The 24,702-nt window shown below is 45.1% G+C and overlaps 1 protein-coding gene across 3 annotated transcripts; it reads left to right on the forward strand.

Annotated features, from left to right (window-relative positions):
- The first annotated feature begins 1,632 nt into the window (after positions 1-1,632).
- Nsun4 (NOP2/Sun RNA methyltransferase 4) lies at positions 1,633-23,741 on the forward strand. 3 transcript variants are annotated; one of them, XM_052716472.1, is made up of 6 exons: positions 1,633-1,870; positions 7,822-7,931; positions 11,843-11,997; positions 16,291-16,451; positions 21,320-21,444; positions 23,143-23,741. In XM_052716472.1, exons 1-6 carry the CDS (start codon positions 1,781-1,783, stop codon positions 23,417-23,419), a joined length of 918 nt encoding a protein of 305 aa, XP_052572432.1. In that variant the 5' UTR covers positions 1,633-1,780; the 3' UTR covers positions 23,420-23,741. The 3 variants fall into 3 exon arrangements, with proteins under 3 accessions (XP_052572432.1, XP_052572430.1, XP_052572431.1); XM_052716470.1 differs by having other exon boundaries at positions 1,634-1,870; positions 7,597-7,931; XM_052716471.1 differs by lacking the exon at positions 1,633-1,870 and adding an exon at positions 6,309-7,007 and having other exon boundaries at positions 7,597-7,931.
- The last annotated feature ends 961 nt before the right edge of the window (positions 23,742-24,702 follow it).

Consider the following 24,702-nt stretch of genomic DNA (forward strand, 5'->3'; position numbering starts at 1 on the left):
CAAGTCTTTATTTTCAGTACCCTCATTATTTAAGGTAATAACAGATATGTATGTGACTTAGAATGATGAATAAATTTTGGGCATGTATATATATTTGTATGAGTTACATTTTGGGCACACACTTTTAATCCCAGCACTTGGGAAAAATAGGCAGGCAGGTATGATTTCCAGGCCTACCTGGTCTACATAGAGAGTTCTAGGCTAGCCAAAGCTACATAGTGAGATCCTGTCTCAAAACAAAACAAAACAAAAACAAAACAAAACAAAACAAAAAAACCAAAACCAAACAAAAAACCAAAAACAACAGCAAAAGGAAGCTGGGCATGGTGGTGCATGCCTTTAATCCCAGCACTTGAGAGGCATAGGCAGGTAGATTCTCTGTGAGTTCGAGGCCAGCCTGGTCTACAAAGTGAGTTCCAGGACAGCCAAAGCTACACAAAAACCCTGTCTCAAAAAACAAAACAACAAAAAGGAAAACAAAACAACAAAAACAAAACAAAACAAAAAAAAAACAACTGTCTGTGGTGTATGTTCTCCACCTTATATTCTTGAGACAGTCTCATTGAATCTGGAGCTCACCAATTCCTTAAGGGTGACTGGCCCACAACTTTCACAGATCTCCTTGACATATTTTTAACATTTTAAAAATTATAACTTAGCTGACTATAAGATAATACATACCGGATGACAATACATTATAAGAATAAAAGTAAAGCTACAGGACAGTTAAACCTTGAGATATGGTATATATTAATTTGTCTTTGATTTTTCTGAGACTAAGTCTCCTGTGGTCCAGACTGGCCTCCAACTCTTACCTCCACTTTCCAACTGCTAGGATTACAGGTGTTTCCTACCATCCATACACAGCAGTATTTTATTTAATTGAAAAAAAAAAAAAGCAAAACAATACCAAACAAAACCTTGGGAGGGGCTTCTGGGGACTGGACCCAGAGTTTCACATAAGAGAAGCACACACTGCTTTATGCTGCTTTAGAAGGACCAATTTGTCCTACAATTGCATCAGTTACTGGAGTCCTCTGCGTTCTCACTGCCAGTACACTAATCCAAACCATCCCCTTTCTCATCTTTTCTTGCTACTATAGATCGTCTACTACTGTCAGATGATTCTCGATCTCTCTCTCCCCCGCTCCCTCCTTCCCTCCCTCTCTCCCCACCCCACCCCACTTTCCGAGACAGAGTCGACTATGTAGCTCATACGCCACTATGCCCGGCCACACGATCATTTCTAAAAATACTAATCACTCCTTCCTCTTCCTTGGATCCTGAATAGTGGAGTCAAGTGTGGTTGGATCTAAAGCTTACACAATCTAAGAGTCTCTCAGAAAGAACACAAAACTAGGTACCGAGTCTTGAAAAGTATCGTATAAAAGATCTTGAAACTGAAGCTTCTACGTCTTCCCCGCAATTCCGCTTCTGCCAAAAAATCTGGTCTAATTTCGCTCCACTTCAGGATCTTTCTCGTGCAGTTTGAGCCCAGAAGGCCTTCCCTGTCCCCCGTCCCCCTCCAGCCCCCCCCCACACCCTCCACCCGGGGAGCCTTTTTAGGTTTTCTAGCACAGCCACCGCCGCGACGCTCCCCGGGGTCTCTGGTCGGCGGTGTTTGCTCTCGGCGGGCGGAAGCAGACGGAACCCTGGGAGAGCCGCAAGCCTAACTCCCTCGCCTTTTGCCGCTTTTATTTTAAGTAGCGGAGAGTCCTCCCCGGAACCGGAGAGTGCGCGGCTGCGGTTCCGGTCGGAGTTCCTTGGCGTGCCCCCTGACATGGCTGCGCCCGTAAGGGGTGTTCGGAAGCTGCTGAAGCTCGTGGACTTCACACCGGTCCCGCGGAGATACCGATATAAGAAGAAATGGGTAAGGTCTGGCAGGGGACATTAGAGGGAAACTTAAAACAGCCCTTGTGTTTTCCGTCGTTCACAGTTGCGTCCATTCCAGGGTCCGTAACCTTCTCAAAGCTGTTATCACACCTCGGCCTGCCCTTTTATTAACAAGTCTCCTCTTCCTGTTGCATAAGCAGCCTCCTGACTCCGCCCCTCTATGTTAAGTCATCACCTGCGCTTTCGTTCTTTCGGTGACGTCACATCGCCTCATGTTCCTTTTTTTTTTTTTGCTTACCTTTCCCTTACCTTTCCCACCCCTTCTTTTCCCTTTTATTTCTCCCTCTTTCCCTTCCCCTCCTGTCCCATGACCTCTTCTCCTCCTTTCCTCCTTGAACTTTCAGCCCCTGCCACCTCACCCCTAGCAAAAGCTCATAACAACTACCCCTTCCCTCCTGGGTCTCCGTTGCCCTGCAGTAAAGGATTCAGCCCTGTCCTCTCTCTTGAGGTGCCTTTGCCGTCCAGGAAAGAGTTCAGCGACCACCTTCCCTGTACTACTGGCCTTTCTCCAAATGCAGGCAAAAGGTTCACCATTACATCTCCTTGCTTATCCCAAGGGGTTCCCTCCCCAGCCCCTCAAGCCCCTGTATCCTCTTCCCCACCCCCCACAGAGATGTTCTTTTGAACCCTTTTCTCCACTCCTAGGAAGGCTGTACAGCCAAGAGCCGGCCCATTCATCCCCTCCGAGCCCTTGTTTTGACCGATTCAGCCTTCAGGGGTCACCCTCTCCTGGTCAGCGGAACCTTTATTGCAACTGCATCGGTTCCTCAAGATCTCAGCGTCCATGTCCTCCAAGCCCGTGCTTTTGTTACTGTAGTCCGGTATCTTCCCCACCTCTCATTCATCAGCCCCTCAGAACCAGCCCAGTAACTTCCCCTCAACTTACTCATATATCCTTTGAAACTAGCCCCGTGATTTCGACTCCCCGTGTGCCCGGGTCCCAGGGAAATTACATAATTTCACCCCTTCTTACCCATAGGCCCCTGACACCTGGCCTTATAATTTCTCCTCCCCTTGCTCACCGAACTGTGGAAAATAGACCTCTGCTATCCACACCCATTTCTCACAGAGTTTTGGAAACTGGACCCATGACCTCCCACTGGTCCTCAGGGAGAAGTTACAATGACCTTCCTCTTTCCTCAGCATCTATTCCACCCACTGGCAGCCTTTACCATGACCACCCTAAGCCTCCAGACTCTTGTGAACCTAAACCACAGCTTGATGGATCTCTTGGGAAAAATGGTTGTGGCCCTCCACTTTCTTCTCAGGCAGGCGTGTCTTGCTCTCCAATCTTAACCCAACAGGGCACTTTTCATTATTCCCATCTTTGCTCAGAGTCCCAGATCCCTCCCTCTAGGAGTCCTTACTCTGTCAACCTACCACCTGAGAGTGCTGGTTCTTCTAGCTCATCCCAGCCTCAACCTTGCTTAGAGTCCTTTCTGTCTTGGGAGACTGAGGGGAACTCTTACCTCTTGCTAGCTCCCTGCCCCACAGAAGCACCTCTTCCTCAGTATGCTTGTCCTACCCTGTATTTCCCATCTCCCCTGGGCAACCAGTTTTTAGCTCCACCTCAGTCACCCAGAAGTTATAATGAACCCCCTCTCTCTACCCCAGTTCCCCATCAAGTGAAGTCCCCCAGATCCTCAGATTCACGACGCACTCCCTACAGGTGTCGCTCCCTGGTCAACACGTCCCACCACACCCCTCTTGATCATCCTAAGTCCCATAAGACCAACACCTCCCCTCAGCCTCTCTCCCAGTCCTTTGGCCACTCTTGTCCTCTTATGGAGCCATCCATCACAACTACTTCAAATTCCTTACCAAAAGAACATCCCCCAGAGACTGCTGTGGGTCCAGCAACCCTTAAAACTGTTGCCCCTACTTCCTGTCCCCAGTGCCTGCCTTATAGTCCTCTCTTGCCCAGTAGATATCCCAAGAGCAATCCCCATGGACCACCTCCAGTATCCCCCTGCAATACCCATATGTATTCTGTGGTTCCTCCCACTTCCTATTCATCCCCACTCTCTAGTCCCCTGAACCACTCTACACATCTCCCTCAGGGTCATAACCAGCCTGTGGTCCCCTGTGGCACTTATCCTGCCCCCAGGGGTCCACCACCACCCAATAGCAAGCCCGTGGTGCCTCCTTGTTCTACCCACATCTATTCTTTTATCCCTCTGAGGACACCCTTTGACCCCCGATGTTTACCTGTTGTCCCTCGAGTTCGGCTTTACCCCAATACTATTCCCTGTGGCCTTCATACCTATGCTGTGTCCCCTCCAGGCCCACCCAAAGGTCCCCCCCAGATCCCCTACAGCAGTTCTTTGCCTTCACCCAAGAGCTCCACCTGTAGCACCATTGCCAGTTGTAGTTCAACCTTTATTATTAATGCGTGTCAGAGTAGTGAGAGCCAGAGTAGCCAAAACAGAAGTCCAAGCCAGAGCCAGAACAAGAGTTCCATTAGTAATCAAAGCAAGAGTCCCCAAGGCAGGGGTTCTCATCGGAGCAGAAGTCGGAGCCGAAGTCGGAGCCGGAGCAGTAGTCCTTCCCAAAGCCATACTCAGGACCTTGGCGAGAGTACCCACTTGAGCATCAGTGAGGGCCACATTGGAAAACTGCACCTTAGCAGAAGTCGGAAGGGCAGCAAGAGTCCTCAAGGTGGTAAAAATAAGAGCCAGAGCAAGAGTCCTCACCATAGGAAAAGTCACGGTCGGAGCACGAGTCCCCACAATAAGAAGAAATGATGACCAGAACACACATTCCGACCAGAACGAAAGCCCAGGTTAGAGCAGCAGTTGCAGTAACCAGACTGTCAGTAATAGCATCCCAGTTGCTGCAACCCCGGACCAGCGTGTGGGCTCCGCATCTGAAGACTTCAGTTCTTTTGGAATCTGATTCATGTTCTTCACTGCTAGCCCCATAACAGTCACCCTAGAAGTTTCTGCTTTAGTTCATACCTTAGGATTTTGTGAACGGTCTTTCTTCTGCCTTCCTGGGGTCTGGGAAATCTTCCAGAACACCTCAGCTCTATGATTCTGTGCATTATGTTGCCCATTCACTGCACCGTCTTCGGTAAGTGACTCTCACTGCTCCATCAGATGTGAAAGATGGTTTTATGATTATGTTTGTGCCCTGTTGAGCACATTGCCATAGAGCTCTCATAAGCTAGTAGACACGAACACATTTTTGAGAACAGGATTATAAAGAATAAAAGTGTCTGGGCATGGTGGCACACGCCTTTAATCCCAGCACTGGGAAGGCAGAGGCAGGTGGATTTCTGTGAGTTCAAGCCCAGACTGGTCTGCAGGGCCAGTTCAGAACAGCCAGGGCTGTTACACAGAGAAACCCTGTCTCGAAAAAAGCTTTACGCCTCGAGCTTTCCCGGGGCTTGAGGAAATCGTTTCTTCAAGAGTTTTTCCTTGAGTTACTTCTTAAGTCCCCTCTCTCCTTTTCAGTGCTAGGTATCAAATCTAGGGCATTGCATGTGCTAGGCAAGCACTATCACACATAAATTGAGGTATATTCCAGCTCAAGTCCTCAATCACTCCCCCTCTTTCATTTTTTGAGACTCTTTTTATGTGCTTCTCTCTCTCTCCCTCTCCCTCTCCCTCTCCCTCTCCCTCTCCCTCTCCCTCTCCCTCTCCCTCTCCCTCTCCCTCTCCCTCTCTCTCTCTCTCTCTCTCTCTCTCTCTCTCTCTCTCTCTCTCTGTGTTTGAGATAGTCTTTTGTGTCCTAATTTGTCTTGAACTCTATGTAGCCAAGAATGACCTTCCCTTCTACCTCCTGAGTAGTAGAATAACAGGAGACTTTTATATATTTGTTTGTTTGTTTGTTTGTTTTTGAGACAGGGCTTCTCTGTGTAGTTTTGGTTCCTGTCCTGGATCTCACTCTGTAGACCAGGATGGCCTCGAACTCACAGAGATCCGCCTGACTCTGCCTCCCGAGTGCTGGGATTAAAGGCGTGTGCCACCACCACCCGGCTCAGGAGACTTTTTAAAATGACGTTGATTTATTTATTGGTATGGGTATGGGTGTGTTCATGTGTGCATATATGTGCTGTTTATTTATTTATTGGTATGGGTATGGGTGTGTGCATGTGTGCACATATGTGCTGTTGATTTATTTATTGGTATGGGTGTGGGTGTGTGCATGTGTGCACATATGTGCTGTTTATTTATTATTTATTGGTATGGGTGTGTGCATGTGTGCATGTGTGCACATATGTGCTGTTTATTTATTATTTATTGGTATGGGTGTGTGCATGTGTGCACATATGTGCTGTTTGTTTATTTATTGGTATGGGTGTGGGTGTGTGCATGTGTGCGCATATGTGCTGTGGTATACCTGGGGTGGTCAGACAACAACTTGGGGAAATCAGTTCCTATGGGTCCCAAAGATCAAACTCAGATAGACACATCTAGTGGCAAGAACCTGTGGTGATATGGTGTTCCCCAATATATCATGCACCCTAATAAACTTATCTGGGGTCAGAGAACAGAACAGCCACTAGATATAGAGGCCAGAAAATGGTGGCACTCACACCTTTAATCCTAGCCTTCTGGAGGCAGAGATCCATCTGGATCTCTGTGAGTTCAAAGCCACACTGGAAACAGCCAGGTATGGTGACTCGTGCCTTTAATCCCAGGAAGCGATGGCAGAAAGCAGAAAGTTATATAAGGCGTGAGGACCAGGAACTAGTGTCTGATGAAGCTTTTAGGCTTTTAGCAGCAGTTCAGCTGAGATCCATTTGGATGAGGACACAAAGGCTTCCAGTCTGAGGAAACAGGATCGGCTGAGGAATTGGCAAGGTGAAGTTAGCTGTGACTTGTTCTGTCTCTCTGATCTTCCAGCATTCACCCCAATACCTGGCTCTGGGTTTGTTTTTATGAATAAGAACTTTTAAGATTCGTGCTACAAGAACCTTTCCCCATTCAGCCACCTTGCTAAGAGACTGTTGGTGTGTAACTCAATCTGGCCTCAAATTTGTTTTTGTAGCCCCCAAGGCTCGCTTTGAATTCTGGATCCTCCTGCCTCATCCTGATGAGTGCTGGGATTACAAGTGTGCGCTACTGTGCCTCTTTTTCTTGAAGACCCCTACACAGTTACTATGAGAGGTATTGTGTCCCTTCCCAGTCCTGTGATATGAAGGCTAACTCTTCACTCTCCTAATTCCCAGTTTCTCCTTTGGTAGGCAGAGGCAGGATGCAAAGGTAGGAGAGAGCACTGAATGGATTTGAATTTGCCTTGGGGGTCTGAGTTATTGGTAGATATGTTGGTTAGTTTTATGTCAACTTGACACAAGCTAGAGTTATTTGAAAGGAGGGAATCTCAATTGAGAATGCCTCCATAAGATCTGGCTGTAAGGTGTTTTCTTGATTTTGATTGATGGGGAGGGTCCATCCCATTGTGGGTGGTGCCATTCCTGGGCTGGTAGTCCTAGGTTCTATAAGAAAGCAGGCTGAGCAAGCCATGAGTAAGCAAGCCAGTAAACATCACTCCTCCATGGCCTGTGCATTAGTTCCTGTGGTCCCTGCCCTGTTTGAATTCTTGCCTTGAATTCCCTCAGTGATGGACTGTTACTCAAGATGCCTTGATCCATGGTGTTTCATCACAGCAACAGAAACTCTAGCTAAAACAGTAAAGTCAGACGATAAGACAGAGAGTCAAGATGGAAAGATTAATAAGCTTGCCTTTCTCCTTTAGGCTACCACAGAACCAGAATTCCCTGCCAGTCGACTTGCTCTGCAAAATTTTGACATGACCTACAGTGTACAATTTGGAGATCTGTGGCCATCAATTCGTGTTAGTCTTCTCTCAGAGCAGAAGTATGGTGCATTGGTCAATAATTTTGCTGCTTGGGATAATGTGAGTGCTAAGCTAGAGCAGCTGAGTGCCAAGGACTTTGTGACTGAAGCCATCTCTTGCCAGGAACTGGAGCCTGAGAGTGGCCTCTCTCCAACTCCATCTCCAGACTGCAGTCCAAACCTTCGATGCTTCACTTTTTCCAGAGGGGATGTTAGCCGCTTCCCTCCTGCCAGGTAGGATCTGGAACCATGAGGGTCATCCTGAGTCCCTGCTAGAAGTGGACATGCAGAGTTGCTCAGCTCCTGCCCTCTGTAATACATCTCAGAATTGTTAGTGTTTCTTTCTGGTGTGATTCTGTAGACTGTCTAAGTGCTGTATATGCACCACCTCTTTTTGGTTTGTTGACACCCTTATGGAAATAATATCTGCCCTCTTTTATATTTGAGGTGCAAAGACGTTAAGGAATTGATTCGCTTTTGATCCTTCAGAAAGTAAGTGTAGTTGGTACTCTGAACCCCAGAACCTGCACTGGGAACTTGTGCTCACATACTGCCTTCTGTAGAAAACATATCGGCCTTTCACAAGAACAACTCACTGCATCCTTTCCAGTGAAATTGTGTTTTCCCCCTCCCTGCTGGCCCTGCCAGGCACGGAAAAGTAAGGCAAGAGGAAGTGGACTTTGGTAGGAAATAGGAGTTGTCTGGGAGTGCAAGTGAGTGACAGAGCTGAAGAAAGACAGAACTTTCAGTGTCTTGAGGAGGTACGTATGTGTATGAATTTCAGTGAGGGAAGACTGCACGATTAAGTGCTATATTGTGCTTTAGTCCTTGAGAATAGGAAGCTGGACGTGGTCGTACAAACCTGTAATACCAGCACTTGTTATCTTAAAGCGTGAGGATGGTGGGGTAGAGGCTAGATGGGCTAAACAGCAAGACTCAGTCTCAAAAAACCAAAGACAGAAAAACAAAACAAAAACTGTAGGGCAGGAGGTTCAGGAGTTTGAAGTTGTCACTACCCAAAATAATAATAATAATAAAAAAACCCAAAAAGTCCTGTCTATAATAGCAGATACATTTTCTTTTGCTGACTGTTGGAATCCAGAGCCTGACACACTAGGCAAGCACTCTACTATTTGGCTGCTATAGGTACTCTTATTTCAGATGGAAAAACCTAGGTACAGAGAAGTAGTTTACTGAAAGTCACACAACTAATGAGAAGTGGGTTAGGTTTGAGACTCAAAGTATGGCTGAGAAGTGCAGATTTAACTGTCTTCTAGGATTGTGGCGAGGAGGAGTGAAATTTGGCGTACTAAAACATCTAATACAGAGTCTATAATACAGCATTCATCAATAACCTCTCACAGCCAGGTATGGCAGATTCTGGAGATGGTTTGCCCTTTCACCACAGTCTCTTACCAACCCCTTATCCCGTTGGGCTTCCTATGAACTCCTTATCCTTACCCCGTCATCCCACTGGGCTTCCTATGAAATCAGAGGGGTCTTACTCTCTCAGCAGTCCAGGGAACTTCTGTCAATTTAGGAATAGCCTGATAATATCTGTGACATTGTGTGTCCTTTTTAAAAAAAAAAAAAAAAAAAAATAGAAGAACTGTAGCTTTTAGCAGATTCCCCAAACTGAACCAATTTAAGGAGGGAGGGGAAGAGACTTGATGAGGGGGGCTTTTATGGACTGTTGCTTGTATTTTTGCAGTTCTGTGCCTTCCTCATATTTCTCCGTCCTCTTATTAATTTTTCTTTTTGAGACATGAGGTACAAAAACTCAAGTGTGGTTTGACTTTGAAACTACTCCATGGAAGCCTTAGCCTCTTCGTGAGGACTTGGGAGTGCTGTGACTTGGGGCCTGGGGACTATCGTCGCTGTTGTGGCTGACTGGCATTGGTGTCTCATCACACCCTTCTCCCGAGGTCATTGACTTGTTAGGTTTTCTGGATCTTTGAGTCTGTTCCAAGGCTGCCCATGTGAACTCCATCTTAGGAAGGGGAGTGGCTGCTCACTACCAACTAACTGTCCTCATGGAAACAGGCCTATGAGGCAGGAAGTCCTATGACAGACTGCAATTGATCTTCCCCCCCTTCTACCCATACCATCTCTGCCTACCCAGCTTTCTTAAGCCCCAAACTAGCTAACCAGGTGACTTCCTTAAAAGCCTTTTATAACTTCTTGTCTATATAGTCCAAAATCCTTAATTAGGGTTTAAGACTTTTTGTGTTTGTCTTGCTTTTTAACCCCAATCTTGGGCTTTTTTCCCTTCTTCCTGCCACTAAGGATTAAACGTAAGGCTTCATCCATACTAGACAGGCATTCTACCACTGAGAATGTGGGCATGTCCCCAGTACTCTTTTAAATATTTTTAGTTTTTTTTATGTGTGAGTCTGTGTCCCCATTGTGTGCAGGATTCTGCAGAGCAGAAGTGGGTGTCAGAACCCCTGGAACTGGAGAAGGTTGTGAGCCGCCATGTGGGTGCTGGGAGTTGAACTTAGGTTCTCTGGAAGAGAGGACAGTGCCCTTGACTGCTGAGCTGTCTCTCCAACCCTTCTCCTAAATCTTTTTTTTTTTTTTTCAGAGCTGAGGACCGAACCCAGGGCCTTGCACTTGCTAGGCAAGCGCTCTACCACTGAGCTAAATCCCCAACCCCTAAACCTTAAAGAAGCTTTGAGTTTCTATGCTTTTGCCTAGAGTGTTCTTCCCCTTTTACCTAATGGAGACCTCTGATCTTCTTCAGGCCCAACTCAGGTAGCTCCAGTACATATAACTGACAGCCCTTCTTTCTGAACCTGTGAAGTACTTTGTATCTTGATGTGTAACCCAATAAAATTGGGTTCCTATTATGTGCCAGACACTGTTTCAAGCCTTGGGAATAGTACAGAGAACAAAGAGGACAAAATCTTTGCCTTCCCAGACCTACATCCTAATATGGGGAAATAAAAGAAACACACACACACACACACACACACACACACACACACACACACACACACACTTGTACATTTAAAGTGAGGAACAAGTGCTTTAAAGAAAAATAGTGTAGCTGGAAATAGAAAGTGACAAGACTGAGGCTGTAATTTTAGGTAGACTAGTCGGAAAGCTAGTGCCTCTGAAGAGGTCACTCTGAGGCAGCGCCTGATAGAAGTAGTGATGCACACCGGGGACAGTTAAAGGAAGAGTGTTAAGGGCAGAAGGCATGGTGATTAAAAGGCCTGAGATAGGAGCGCGTGGGGCTCAATGAAGGAATAGCAAGGTGGCTTGTGAGGCCAGTTGCCCCGGCCAGCGGGGTGTCAACGGGGGCGACCCACCTGCGGGAGAGAATGAGAAGGACGGGGGGGGGGGGGGGGGGGGGGGGGGGGGGACGACGACACGACACACGAAAGGACGACAGCAAGACAGTGTGTTCTGATCAAGCTGCAAATTTTATTCTCCTCAGCAAGGCTTATATAGCATGGGAGGGGGAGGGGGCAGGAAGGAGGGAAGGGGTGCACTACATGCAGGTGAGGGGGGGGGCATGCAGGTGAAGGATTACGTGCAAGTCGTGAGGCTGCTAGGTGGTAAGGTCACTGGTCAGGGCCCATTGTTCTGTTGCTATGCTACCTGACCTGCCTGACCTGTTCTTTATCTTTGGGGGTGTCTGGTTTAGGGCAGGGGCTTGTTCTCTGGCCTAGCTAGTACTTTTCCATGGTCCATGTTTGGTCCCTGACAGGCAGTTGGGAGTAAATCAATCTGTTTTCAAAAGGATCACTCAGGGATGGGGATGGAGCTTAGTTGGTAGAATGCTTACCGAGCATGCATAGCACCCTGAGTTTTATCCACATTGTATAAGCCAGGTGTGGTGGCTCAAACCTGTAATTCCACAGTTCATTAGTGGAGCAGGAAGATCTGAAGTTCAGTGTCATTCTCAGCTTCATAGCAAGCTTGAGACCAGCATGGGACACATGAGACCTTGATCTTGTTTCTTAAAAGAAAATCACTATGGATATTATATAGATGAATGAATGAGTACTCTGAATTCTGTATAGATGAATGAATGAGTTTCTGAGAAATAATTTTGCTGAGTGGAGCTTACTGACCCTAAAAGGCATAGACTTGCTCACCTTGGCTCCCAGTAGGTGTGATGGTCTTCTCTCTTCCAGACTTGGCAGCCTGGGTCTCATGGATTACTACCTGATGGATGCTGCCTCCTTGCTACCTGTCCTGGCTCTTGGTCTACAGCCTGGAGACACCGTGCTTGACCTGTGTGCAGCTCCTGGGGGGAAAACGCTGGCATTACTTCAGACGGGCTGTTGCCGTAAGTCAGTGGGATGGTATCTTAGACAGGGTCCCCCACTTCACCCAGTCAGGACACACCGAATGTGATAAGCTTCCTGGCCCCAGGGTCAGATGGATAATAACATTTGCTGAGTTTATTGTCAGTTGGTCAAGAAAAATGGCTGACCAAGGCTTCTGCAGGCAGATTAAGTCAGGACTCTGATAAATGTATCACATGATCCTCTCATCCTTTTGTATTTGCTGATTTGTCTCTAAGATAAAGTCACATTTCTTTGTATTCCTTCCAACACACTCTGCTGCCTTTGCTCATGTTCCATTCTCTAGAATTCCTCCCCCACCCCAGCTGTGTTATCCAAATCCTTTTAGCTTTCAGGCCTCAGTTCAAGTGTGCTACCTCCAGGAAGTCTTCTCACATAGCTGTGCTGGCTTGTTCAGGATGGTTCCTTTTCTGTGCACCCATGCCATGAGTATAACCCGCTAGCACATTACTATTAGTAGCCTTTCCTCAGAGTATTAATGGGTATGTATCTTCTCCCTCCTCAAGATTATAAATTCCATGCTGGGTGTGGTGACACACTCCTTTAGTCCCAGTACTCGGGAGGCAGAAGCAGGTGGATCTATGTGAGTTTGAGGCCAGCCTGGTCAACAGAGCAAGTTCCTGGACAGCCAGGGAAACACAAAGAAACCCTTTCTCAAAACACACACACACACACACACACACACACACACACACACACACACGCGAATTCCTTGGGAACAGGCAGAAGCTTTGTGTGTCTTGGTGTCATAGGTGATGCTGGCATTAATAAGATAGGTGACATTGACATTCATAAATACTCACTTTAGCCAGCCACTGGCCAACATCCTGCCTTAAAGTAGAAGTTCTTTTTCCCTGAGGCCTGAGAGATAGCCATAAGGGGATGTGATTTTCACATCTGACCCAGAGCTTAGCCAGGCCTCTCCCACCATGGGCTTGGGCCTTTCTATTAGGTGTGAACCTCCTGTTCTTGTTACTCCAAAGCTGGCTGGCATTGTTTGAGTTAGCCTCTAGCCTCTTGGTAGGCCCATGAGTGATTTGCTTTCAGCTTTCTGGAAGTTCAGATAGAAAAGATAAAAAAGAAAAGATGTTGGCATGGGTTAAGAAGTGAGTCCAGAGCAAGAGCACCCATGCTGTGCTGTGCTGTGCTGATGTGAGTGCTCTGAGAATCCGTCCGAAGGGAGAAGTGCTTTCAAGGTGTACTATTTAGCAGCACCTCTTCTTCATCCCAGGTACTCACCCAAGTGACTAACTGCTTGACCCCAGAACATAGATAGGGTCACTGAGTATCAGGGCAAGCATGGAACTCAGATTTACTTTGTCAGCCCCCTTGTTTATGCAGGGGAAACTGAGTTCTGAAGGGATTGTGGAACGTAAATCTTTCAAATGTTGGACACAGAAGCAGAACTGGAAGCCCTCTTTCCTTTCTCACTTCGTTTCCTCCTGAAAATTCCTTCAGAACAGAGTGTCTGATTTTTTTATGTTGAGTGCCCTCAACAACTGCGACAGTTCTTATGGGAGCACTAAACCTCTTCCTAGCACCATCCTGCAGTTCTTCATTACAGTTCCCACTTCTTGGTTCTCCTTGCTCTGAAGCTGGCTGTCGGCTGTCATTTATTGTCAAGCCTTTTGGTTTTTTGTTTAAAGACAGGATCCCATTTTTTAGATCTGTCTTCCGGCTCTTGATTCTTTTTCCCATCCTCCCTGGTGCTGGCATTATAGGCTTGTGCCACCAGGCCTGCCTTAACATCACTCTTACAGGAACACTCTTCATATAGTAGAACTAAAAGCTACCTGGTATTTGTTGTGGAATATTATTTTAAGATGTGTTACATTTGTTTATGCTGTGGAACATTTGGTTAATGATGCAAAGATGTGTTGCATTCTTTTATGTTGCCTTTGTTTAACTCTGTGACACAAGCTTTGTTACTGTGCCTGTCTAAAACTCCTGATTGGTCTAATAAAGAACTGAACTGGCTAGCAGGGCAGTGGTGCTGCATAACTTTGATCCCAGCACTCAGGAGGCAGAGACAGGTGGATCCCTGAGTTCAAGGCCAGCCTGGTCTACAGAGGACAGGCCCCAAAGCAACACAGAGAAACTCTGTTCAAAAAACAAAACAAATAAACAAATAAAAAAAGTCCACAAAACTAAATAGCCAATAGTGAGGCAAGAGCAAGGATAGGTGGGGCTGGCAGGCAGAGAGAATAAATAGGAGGAGAAACCTGGGAGAAGAGATCTAGGAGCTAGAGAAGGAGGAGGACCCCAGGGGCCAGTCACCCAGCTGCACAGCAAGCCATGGAGTAAGAAGTAAAGAAAGAAATACAGAAATATAGAAAGGTAAAAGCCCAGAGGCAAAAGGTATATGGGATAATTTAAGAAAAGCTGGTTAGAAATAAGCCAAGCTAAGGCCAGGCATTCATAAGAAAGAATAAGCCTCTGTGTGTGATTTATTTGGGAGCTGGGCGGTAGCCCCCCAAAAGAGCCAAAAGAGTAAAAACAAACAACAACAGATATTTCTTAAATTCATGTTTGTCAGAGAAGTGGTGGGGGCTGGAGAGGTGGCTCAGCAGTTATGAACTTTTGGTTCCCAGCACCCACATCAGGCAGTTTAAAACGCCTCTAACTTCAGCTCTGGGGGACCTGATTTCTGCTTCTGACCTCCACAGGCATGCATTTACACAGATTTATTACACTTAAATAAAAATAAATAGAAAAGAATGTAAGTTAGTAAATTATTAGGTTTGGTTTTATACATAAGATAACTAAATGGCTTAAAGAATAAATATGCCTCTCATACATGAGATACTTGTCTAAAAAGTATCCAGTATCCAGAAAGTCTAGGGATCAGTGTGGAGGCACCAGAGACATCAAGGACTTAAGCTGTTTTTATTTTTGCAGCTTTAGTATAGACATCTTTTCTTGTTTTTTTTTTTTTTGTTTGTTTTTGTTTTTTGGGTTTCTCTTTGTAGTCCTGGCTGTTCTGGAACTCATGCTATAGACCAGGCTGGCCTCCAACTCAGAGATCCGTCTGACTCTGCCTCTGCCTCCTGAGTGCTGGGATTAAAGGCATGTGCCACCATGCCTGGCTTATAGGCATCATTCTTAGGATCAATATCATGGTACAAGAGAGCTACTAGAACTTCAGCCAGCCCATTTCAGTTTGAGGCAGAAGGAAATGATTGTGTTAGCCTTTTACATACATTTTCCCAGAGGTCCCACATGATATTTATGTCTATAATTCACTAACCGAACCTAGTGATTTAGTCATACTTGGTTGTAAAAGAAAACCACAAGATGTACTCTGTTGGTACACATTGTCCTCTGTTGGTAAAGTTGAGGTTCTGTTATTAAGGAATAAGATGATAATAATAAATTCTCAGTGAATAACCTATAGTGTCTACTGAAGCCCAAGAGAGACATATTGTCCTGTTTTGTTTGTTTTTCAACTTGACACAAGCTTGAGTTATCTGGGAAGAGGAACCTCAGTTGAGAAAAGATCTCCATCAGATTACTTAATATGGAGGGCCCAGCCCACTGTGGGTACTACCCTTGGGCGGGTAGTCCTAGGGTACAGAAGAAAGCAAACTGAGCAGGCACATAAGCAGTTCCTACATAGACTCTGCTTCAGTTTCTGCCTCCAGCTAATGCCTTGACTTTCCTCCATGATGGACTCTAAACTGTAAGCTGAAATAAACCCTTTCCTCTCCAAGCTGCTTTTGGTCATGGTGTTTTATCACACAATAGATACCTACCTAAGACAACCAATGTCTCAAAGAGACTGAGTAGCTAGGCACAGTGACATACACATGTAGTCCCAGCTCCTCAAGAAGCTAAGATAGATTTGCTTGAGAAGTTTGAGGACAGTCTAGGCACCATAGCAATAACCTGTGTCAAAATCGAACAATATATCGGCATGGCCAGTGTGTCCCTGTAAACCTAGTATTGAGGCAGGATGATTACAGGTTGACGGCCAGTCTGGGCTACAGAATAAGACCCTGTCACAGAATGAAGGAGTGGGTAGTGGGAGAGACCATATTTCTTTAGAAATACTCTCTTGATCTGCTTTATCTCTTTACTTTTTCGTGGGTATTTGTCCTCATGACCTCAGCTCCAGAGTGACCGATTTGCTGCCACATAGATAATAAATATCCCTGTCTCTGGGGTCTGTGTTGATTGGTTATCCCTGAGAATTGGTTTCATTTTCCATCAACACCTTTTGTCGGTATGATATGCTTTTGAGTTGTAGCCTCTGAACCCTCTTTATTTCCACACAGGCAATCTAGCGGCCAATGATCTCTCCACTTCCCGAATAGGCAGGCTACAGAAGGTCCTTCACAGTTATGTGCCTCAAGAGATCAGGGAAAGGAATCAAGTTCGAGTCACCTCGTGGGATGGCAGGAAGTGGGGAGAACTGGAGGGGGACACCTATGACCGGGTAAGTGATTTCTGACCTTTGTGTTCTGGCCTCAGATCCCGGGAATAGGATCCAGCCCCTGTGTTTTGAATGTGTGGGGCTGTTTTTGGACCTAGACAGTTCCCCATGAGTGATTTGGAGAAAGATCTATTTGCAGAGTTCTCAGTTCAGCTTAGATGACTTGCTACTATTTTCTTTAGAGATAGTTGACAGCAAAAAGAATTTGAACTTAACTGAGTGTGGAAAAAGTTATTAGGCATATTTTATTTCTGAAGTCAGTTGGTTGCTTGGGAGCCCTCATGAAGATGAGTATGAATGAGAACATTTTATTTATTTCTGAATATTAATATAACACATAGTGCAAAATTCAGGAGGTATAAAAGAGTATCAGGTGGGAAATAAGCCTTCTTTTTAGACCTGTACACAGTCATCTACTTCCTGTAATAAAACTGTTGTTTTTATTTTTCTATAGCCTTTATGTGATTTCTATTTGAAAATATAATTGTGCTTTCTTAAAAATAGAAATGGTAGTATGCTGTTTTCATTCTGACATCTATGACTTTTTAATTAATTAGAAAGTTCAGTCCTTTTTAGTTTTATGCTTTTGAAGTAAAATTGCTGGTTAATGGTTTCTATCAGTTAAGATTTGGACAGAGTTTGAGAAATTCTCTGGCGGTCCCTCCAGTCTTGCTTCTGCTGGCATGAGCACGTTTTCTGATCCCATGGTATTGCTGCTGTCTGTTTCTGTCGCACAGTGTCTCTCACGTTCTCCTGTTGTGTATGTTATTGAAACTCCCACCCCCTTTTTTGTTTTCTGTTTTTTGAGACAGGGTTTCTCTGTGTAGCCTTGGCTATCCTGTAACTTGCTCTGTAGTCCAGGCTGGCCTCGAACTCACAAAGACCCACCTGCCTCTGCCTCCCAAGTGCTGGGACTAAAGGCATGCACCACCACTACCCTCTGGCTTTGAAACTCTTAATATTTTAAAGTTATTTCCTTAAAAAAAAAATCCTTTTAGGTTTGTTTGTTTGTTTATTTATTCGAGACAGTGTTTCTCTGTGGTGTTTTGATGCCTGTCCTGGATCTTGCTTTGTAGACCAGGCTGGCCTCGAACTCACAGAGATCTGCCTGGCTCTGCCTCCCGAGTGCTGAGATTAAAGGCATGTGCCACCACCGCCCAGCCGGTTTATTTATTTTTATGTGTATAAGTGTTTAGCCTTCATGTATGTGTGCACCACATGTGGGTCTGTTGGCCTCAGAGATCAGAAGAGGGAGTCAGATTCCCTGGAACTGGAGTTACAGGCAGTTGTGAACCTCCATGCGGATGCTGGGACTTGAACCTGGGTTCTCTACAAAAGCAACAAGTGCTCTTAACCACTGAGCCCTTAGTTATTTTCTTCTTTTAATTAGTATACTCTAAAATCACTTATTTAAAATGTGGTTTATGATCCCTGTATATTGTACACATGTATAAAATGGACAAAGAATATAGCTAGGCAGTGATGGTGCACACCTTTAATCCCAGCACTCAGGAGGCAGAGGGAGGCGGATTTCTGAGTTTAAGGCCAGCCTGGTCTACAGAGTGAATTCCAGGACAGCCAGGGCTACAGAGACAAAAACTTACCTTGAAAAACAGCAGCAGCAACAACCATAACAACAAATCTGTAGATTTCCTGGCCTACGGGTAAGGGCTAGCATTCCGAAAGGCTCCTTGGATTGGAGTCCTGGCTTCATGACTTTTCAGCTGGAAGAATTTGTGAGTCACTTCAACTTTCCTTTGTGCTGTAACTTCTTCAGTGTGGGTCATTGCAGTGCCTGTCCCGCAGGTGACGAAGAACGCCTTTGCACAGGGTCAGACTACAGCAAGCGTTCAGCATCACTACCGTCACTTTCTGTTCACTGGTTCTAGCTATGCCTTGTGGAACAATTGAGATGAATTCCCTCCCGTTTTACTTGACAGTGCTTCAAGCGTTTGAAACAGCTTTGGTGCTTGAAGATATCTTCATTAATTTATTGGTTGAAGAAATAGTAGTGTGCAGTTTGCTGTGTGCTAGGGAAGTGTTAAACACCTTAGATTGGAAGAAGAATGCTACCCCAGGGCTCAACAGACTGTTGGTAACTCCATTCTTCCTCACTTTATATTCACACATCAGTTGGAGAGAGTCCAGCACTCTGCATGTTCGTAGCAGAACAGTCACCCTCCCCTTGCATTCAAGGGTTCCCTCCCTCCCTTCCCAAGTTAAAGTTTTTTTGTTTTTTTTTTTCAAATAATAAAATGTTTATTTGAACATATTTTCCCCCATATTTTTTCATGGGGAAATCATAAACACACTGGAGGTCAAGATTCAGCTAGTTACCATCCTGGCATATGGTTGGTAACCACACATTGGACATTGCCTGATGTGGAGATGCCTATGCCATATCTGATGGTGACCAGCTTTGCCCTTTCCAAGTGTTTCCTAAAAGTAGTACAACAGTACAACTATATCCCTTTTTCCTTTTGACTGGATGAGGCCAACCACTTTCACAGCTGACACTAATAAGCAATATCCAGGATATATTGGTACCAAAATAAAGATATATTTGGTACTGATTTTCTAGTCTTGTTGAAATCACATAGCTCTGTTGTTCATGTGCATGGGGACTCAGGATCCCAACATCTGTGAGTATACCTGTAGTCATTCTCCTGAGTCCAGCCACCTTTTGGAGTAGTAAGAATTTCCACAGCTTTCTCTCCTTCCCCTTCTGCCTGCCCCACTTCCTTTTTAGATAAGGTTTCATGAAGCCTAGGCTGACCTCAAATTAGCTTATGCAGGAAAGGATGACCTTGAACTTCCCATCCTCCTACCTCTGCTTCCTAATGCTAGGATTGTAGGTGGGTACCACCATGCCCTATGCCCTGTTCATTTGTCTTACTCTATATATACTGTGTTAGTTCACCAAAGAATATATCAATATTGAAAACTGGAGTTTTTTGTTTTGGTTTGGTTTTTGGTTTTACAAGACAGGGTTTTTCTGTGTAGCCCTAGCTATCCTGGAACTAGCTCTGTAGACCAGGCTGGCTTCAAACTCAGATATCCACCTGCCTTTGCCTCCCTAGTGCTGGAGATTAAAGGCATGCACACTAATGCCTGGTTTAAAACTGGGTTATTGTTAATTTACTTCATGTTTTCACTTTGCCAAAAAAATCTTTCCAAAGATGATTTTACTTTTTTCAAACATACATATAGGGATGTTTAAAACATTTTTGTTGGGGCTGGGGATTTAGCTCAGTGGTAGAGTGCTTGAAGGCCCTGGGTTCGGTCCTCGGCTCAAAAAAAAAAAAAACCAACCATTTTTGTCTGTCTCAAGTGCCTAGTGTAGAAAAGACTGCAAGTAAATTAATGAGTGATTTTGTATTTCTCACTTTAAAACATTGAAATAATGGAAACCAGGTGTGGTGGTGCATACCTGTAATCCTTTGGGAAGCTGAGGCAGGAGAATTGTGAATTCAAGGCCAGCCTTTGCTACATAGGGAGTTCCAGATTTGCTCAGTTTCAAATAAAACCATATTAAACCAAACTACTGTCCATATTGGATCTACTTTTTTGCAGTAATTTTTAAAGTGTATGTGTGTGTGTGTGTGTGTCTCAGAGGCCATAGCTTCAGATCCCATCAGAACTGGAGTTCCAGGTGATTGTGAGCCGTCTGATAGGATGTAAACTCAGCAGCAGGTGCTCTTAACTCTGGGCCATCTCTCCAGCCCCTCCTCCCCTTTCCCCTTTTTCTTTTTAAAACAGTGCTGGGGATTGAGCCTAGGGACTTGCACATCTGACATGTTTTAAGATAATCTGGGGGGCTGGAGAGATGGCTCAGCGGTTAAGAGCACTGGCTGCTCTTCCAGAGGTCCTGAGTTCAATTCCCAGCAACCATCTATAGTGGGCTCTGATGCTATCTTTTGGCATGAAAGTGTACATGCAGATAGAGCACATGTATACACACACACACACACACACATCTTTTAAAAAGATAATTTTGAATTCTGATTCTGCTTTATTATGTAATATCTGTAAATTAAGTAATGTATCATATATAAGTTGGATGTTTTCAGTAAACAGTCAAGGACAGTGCCTTGAAGCACTAAGATTTTTTTCCTAGGTTGTTATCAGTTATTTAATTACAATTAAATTTATATGCAGGTTTTGTTTTGGAACAGGGTCTCATGAAACCTAGGCTGGCCTCAGACTCATTGTGTAAGCTGAGGCTGGCTGTGATTCCTGGTTGTCCTGCCTTTGACTCTGAAGCGCTGGAATGATAAGTGTGTACTGTCATGTATAGATTTTCATTTCATTTTGTTTTACTTTTTTTTTTTTTTTTTTTTTTTTGGTTTTTGGTTTTTCGAGACAGGGTTTCTCTGTGTAGCTTTGTGCCTTTCCTGGAACTCACTTGGTAGCCCAGGCTGGCCTCGAACTCACAGAGATCCGCCTGGCTCTGCCTCCCGAGTGCTGGGATTAAAGGCGTGAGCCACCACCGCCCGGCTTGTTTTACTTTTTTGAGACAGGGTCTTACTCTGTACCCCTGGATGGCCTGGAAAACTGTAGAGACCAGGTTACCTTCAAACTTGTAGCAGTCCTCTCAAGGGCTAGAATTACAGGCATGTACCACCATGCCTGGCTTGGTTTGGCTTTTTGATTAACCATGAATGTTTCTAAATATACTATTTTTCTACTTATTATTTCACAGTTGTCTATCAGGTCAAAATGAGAATCCTTGTCAGGTACTCTGCAATGGAGGGATGGGTAAAGCTAGCATTTCCATTGAACTTTGTTGGCTTGGGCCCTAAACTGCTCTGACTTAAGTCAGAAGAACCTGGAAGGAGCTTTAATACTTTATCTCTTGACATTCTGGGTAGGTGTTGGTAGATGTGCCGTGTACCACAGACCGCCACTCCCTTCATGAGGAAGAGAACAACATCTTCCAGCGCTCAAGGAAGAGGGAGCGACAGATGTTGCCTATGCTGCAGGCACAGCTTCTCGCGTGAGTGATACAGTTATAGATTCTCAGACTTTACTGGAAGCATGCCAAGACCAGCACATAGAAGAATCTTTTGGTTGGAGATTTGCCTGGAGGCTTCATGAGATTGTCCTTTCTAGAATAATAACTCACCATTTTACCAAACAGTGCCAGTGACTTGCACATTTTTGAAAAGCAGATTCTGACAGATATAGTGGTATATATCTGTATCCCTGTTATTTAGGAAGCTGAGGCAAAAGGATAGCTTGACCTGAGAGTCTAGGTCATCCTAGGTGCTAACCTGGGTGACATAGTGAGACCCTTTCTCAGAGAAAGAAAGAAAGACTAGAGAGATGGCTCAGCAGTTAAGAGCATGTCTGCTCTTGCAGAAGACCCAAGTTTGATTCCCAGCACCCACATGGCTGCTCACAACCATCTGTAACTCTACTACCAGGGGATCCAATGCCTCTTCTGACCTTCATGGGCTCCTGCACACATGTAGTACATATTCATACAGTCAGGCACACGCATACACATAAAATAAAATAAGTAATAAGTATTTTTAAAGAAAAGAACTATTACATTTATTTATTTAAAAAAAAGAGAGAGGGAGAGAACTGCCAGGTGGTGGTGGAGCACACCTTTAATCCCAGCACTCAGGAGGCAGAGTCAGGCGGATCTCTGAGTTCAAGTCCAATCTGGTCTACAGAGTAAATTCTAGAACAGCCAGGGCTGTTATATAGAGAAACCCTGTCTCAAAACACACACACACACACACACACACACACACAGGGGCCAGACATGGCACACATCTTTAACCCCAGCACTCAGGAGGCAGAGGCAGGAGGATCTCTGTGAGTTTGAGGCCAGCCTGGTCTACAAAGTGAGTTCTAGGTCAGCCAAAGTTACACAATGAGATCTTAGAAAACGAAAAAGATAGGGGGGTTGGAGATTTAGCTCAGTGGTAGAGTGCTTGCCTAGCAAGCTCATAGGCCCTGGAAAAAAAAGATAGGAAGAAGAGAAAGAAAAGGGGAGGTAAAAAAGAGGGGGGCGGGGTGCCTAGGGGCCGAGGGTCTGTATGACTGAGGAGAGAATTCAACTGATAGCCAGCATCAAGGTTTCGTTCATAACCAGAGTCAGGCTTCAAAGGATCATTCTTCTTTTTACTTTTTATTTTTTTGGTTTTTTGAGACAGCATTTCTCTGTGTAGCTTTGGAGCCTGTCCTGGAACTGGCACTGTAGACCAGGCTGGCCTCAAACTCACAGAGATCCGCCTGCCTCTGCCTCCCGAGTGCTGGGATTAAAGGCGTGCGCCACCACCGAAGGGCTAAGATCATTCTTTTTTGTTTTTTAAGGTTTATTTTTATTATTTTTAATTACGTATGTGCATGTGTATCTTCATGTAGGTATGTGCACATAAGTATAGATGCCCATGCAGGTCAAAGATCTTGGATCCTCCTGGACTTGGAGTTATAGAAAATGGTGACCTGGGTGCTGGGTACCGAACTTCGGACCTCCACAAGAGCAGTATGTGCTCTTTACCACCAAGCCATCTCTCCAGCCCCATCAAAGGATTCTTCTATGAAGGCTTTCTAGAGCTGGGTATGGTGGTACTACTCCATCAGGCAGTAGACTGCCTACCCACGGTCCTAGCCCCGTTGCTCTCACACTTCCGAGAAGTATACTAGTTACTGCTTTTTTTTTTTTCTTTCTTGGTTTCAGGGCTGGACTCCTTGCCACCAGACCAGGAGGCCATGTTGTCTACTCCACTTGCTCACTGTCACACTTACAGAATGAGTATGTGGTGCAAGGTGCCATTGAGCTTCTGGCCAATCAATACAGCATCAAGGTTCAAGTGGAAGACCTGTCTCATTTCCGAAAGCTTTTCATGGACACATTCTGTTTCTTCCCTTCCTGCCAGGTTGGGGAGCTGGTAATACCAAACCTCATGGCCAATTTTGGGCCTATGTACTTCTGCAAAATGCAAAGGCTGCCATAGTGTCACCCTGTCCCTGAAGTAGGAAGACAATGACTTTGTTGGAGGCATTGAAACAGACCAGTGGCAGAGATGCACTCCAAGGCCTGTCTCCATCCTGTGTGTTTTCTAAAGATAGTTGTAAACAGTAAGCAGTAGGACTGATGCCCAGTTGTGGATTATCAGCAGGTTTCTAACTCAGACCCTTACTTCTGCCCTTTAGCCTATATATACTAAGGCCCCTGCTCCATTAGGGATTTAGACAGAATCAGTGAGTAAGCCCATAGTTTAAGCTGTAAACGTCAGAAGAAACATTCAGCCAATAAAGTTATTGAAGTGCTATAGAGCTGGGCCTGTAGTTGGGGACTTCATGTCAATCTAAGTTCCATTATGATTTTCTGTGTGTCAGCCAAAGCTGCCGAGAACACTCTCCAAAGTGCCCAACCCCGACTGACATACAGCGCTCTCCCACTGGTGAGTTCCATTTAATCAGCCCACAGTTCCACCAGCCTTCCTAGTGTCTCCATATGGCACATGTTCTAATTTAAGGAATAAGTAACTAAAACTGTTGAGCCCGTGGCTGGTAATCCTCTTACACTGAGAAAGGTTTCCTGAGCTGAATGCTTCTGGCCTTCCTTCAGATGTGACTGCAAAAGCTGCTTCTGGTACATACTGTTTTTGTATGTTTCTTTTATGTCCTTGCATAACAGCAAGTATTCTGTGCTTTCCTGTATGACATCTGGTAGGGATATGCTTGGGACTATGGGAAATGACTGGGTTTCCTCATCTTCAAAGTGGCAGCCTATTTCCTTTTACTTTCCAAGTACCTAGGAATCTGATATTTTATTTCAAATGTCTTGTTTTTATTTCTAGTCTGTGCCAGCTCTGGTACCTGTTTTGGCCCATCTCCAAATCCTTCTCCCAGCAAAGCAGGATTTTGCCTCACACAGTGTTTTAGGGTGACATTATGTAACATGCAGACTTGCATACTAGTTATTTTTTAGCATTTGTCAAAAGAAGGCAACCTTTAGTGCCAGGGGATAGTAAACATTGCTTATGGTCACCCATGCACACACACATATATGTGTATATATACTTCGTGAATAACTTGAATATTTTTTGGCTCTTCCCACTTTCATTTTTTCTATGGTTTTTTTTGAGACAGGGTTTCACTGTGTAGCCCTGGTTGTCCTGGAACTCCCTTTGTAGACCAGGTTGGTCTTGAACTCAGAGATCCTCGTGTCTGCCTCCCGAGTGCTGGGATTAAAGGCATGCACTACCACCACCTGGCTTGGAAACTCTTAATA

Source organism: Peromyscus californicus, unplaced genomic scaffold (genome assembly GCF_007827085.1).
Source record: "Peromyscus californicus insignis strain IS unplaced genomic scaffold, ASM782708v3 Scaffold_5__1_contigs__length_169319896, whole genome shotgun sequence".
NCBI classification, from domain to species: Eukaryota; Metazoa; Chordata; class Mammalia; order Rodentia; family Cricetidae; genus Peromyscus; species Peromyscus californicus.

Coding starts and splice junctions, on each gene's coding strand:
- Nsun4 (XM_052716470.1), top strand. CDS start 1,781: ATGGCTGCGCCCGTAAGGGGTGTTCGGAAGCTGCTGAAGCTCGTGGAC. Junction 16,452..21,319: donor AGGGGGACACCTATGACCGG/GTAAGTGATTTC, acceptor CATTCTGGGTAG/GTGTTGGTAGATGTGCCGTG. Junction 21,445..23,142: donor CTGCAGGCACAGCTTCTCGC/GTGAGTGATACA, acceptor TCTTGGTTTCAG/GGCTGGACTCCTTGCCACCA.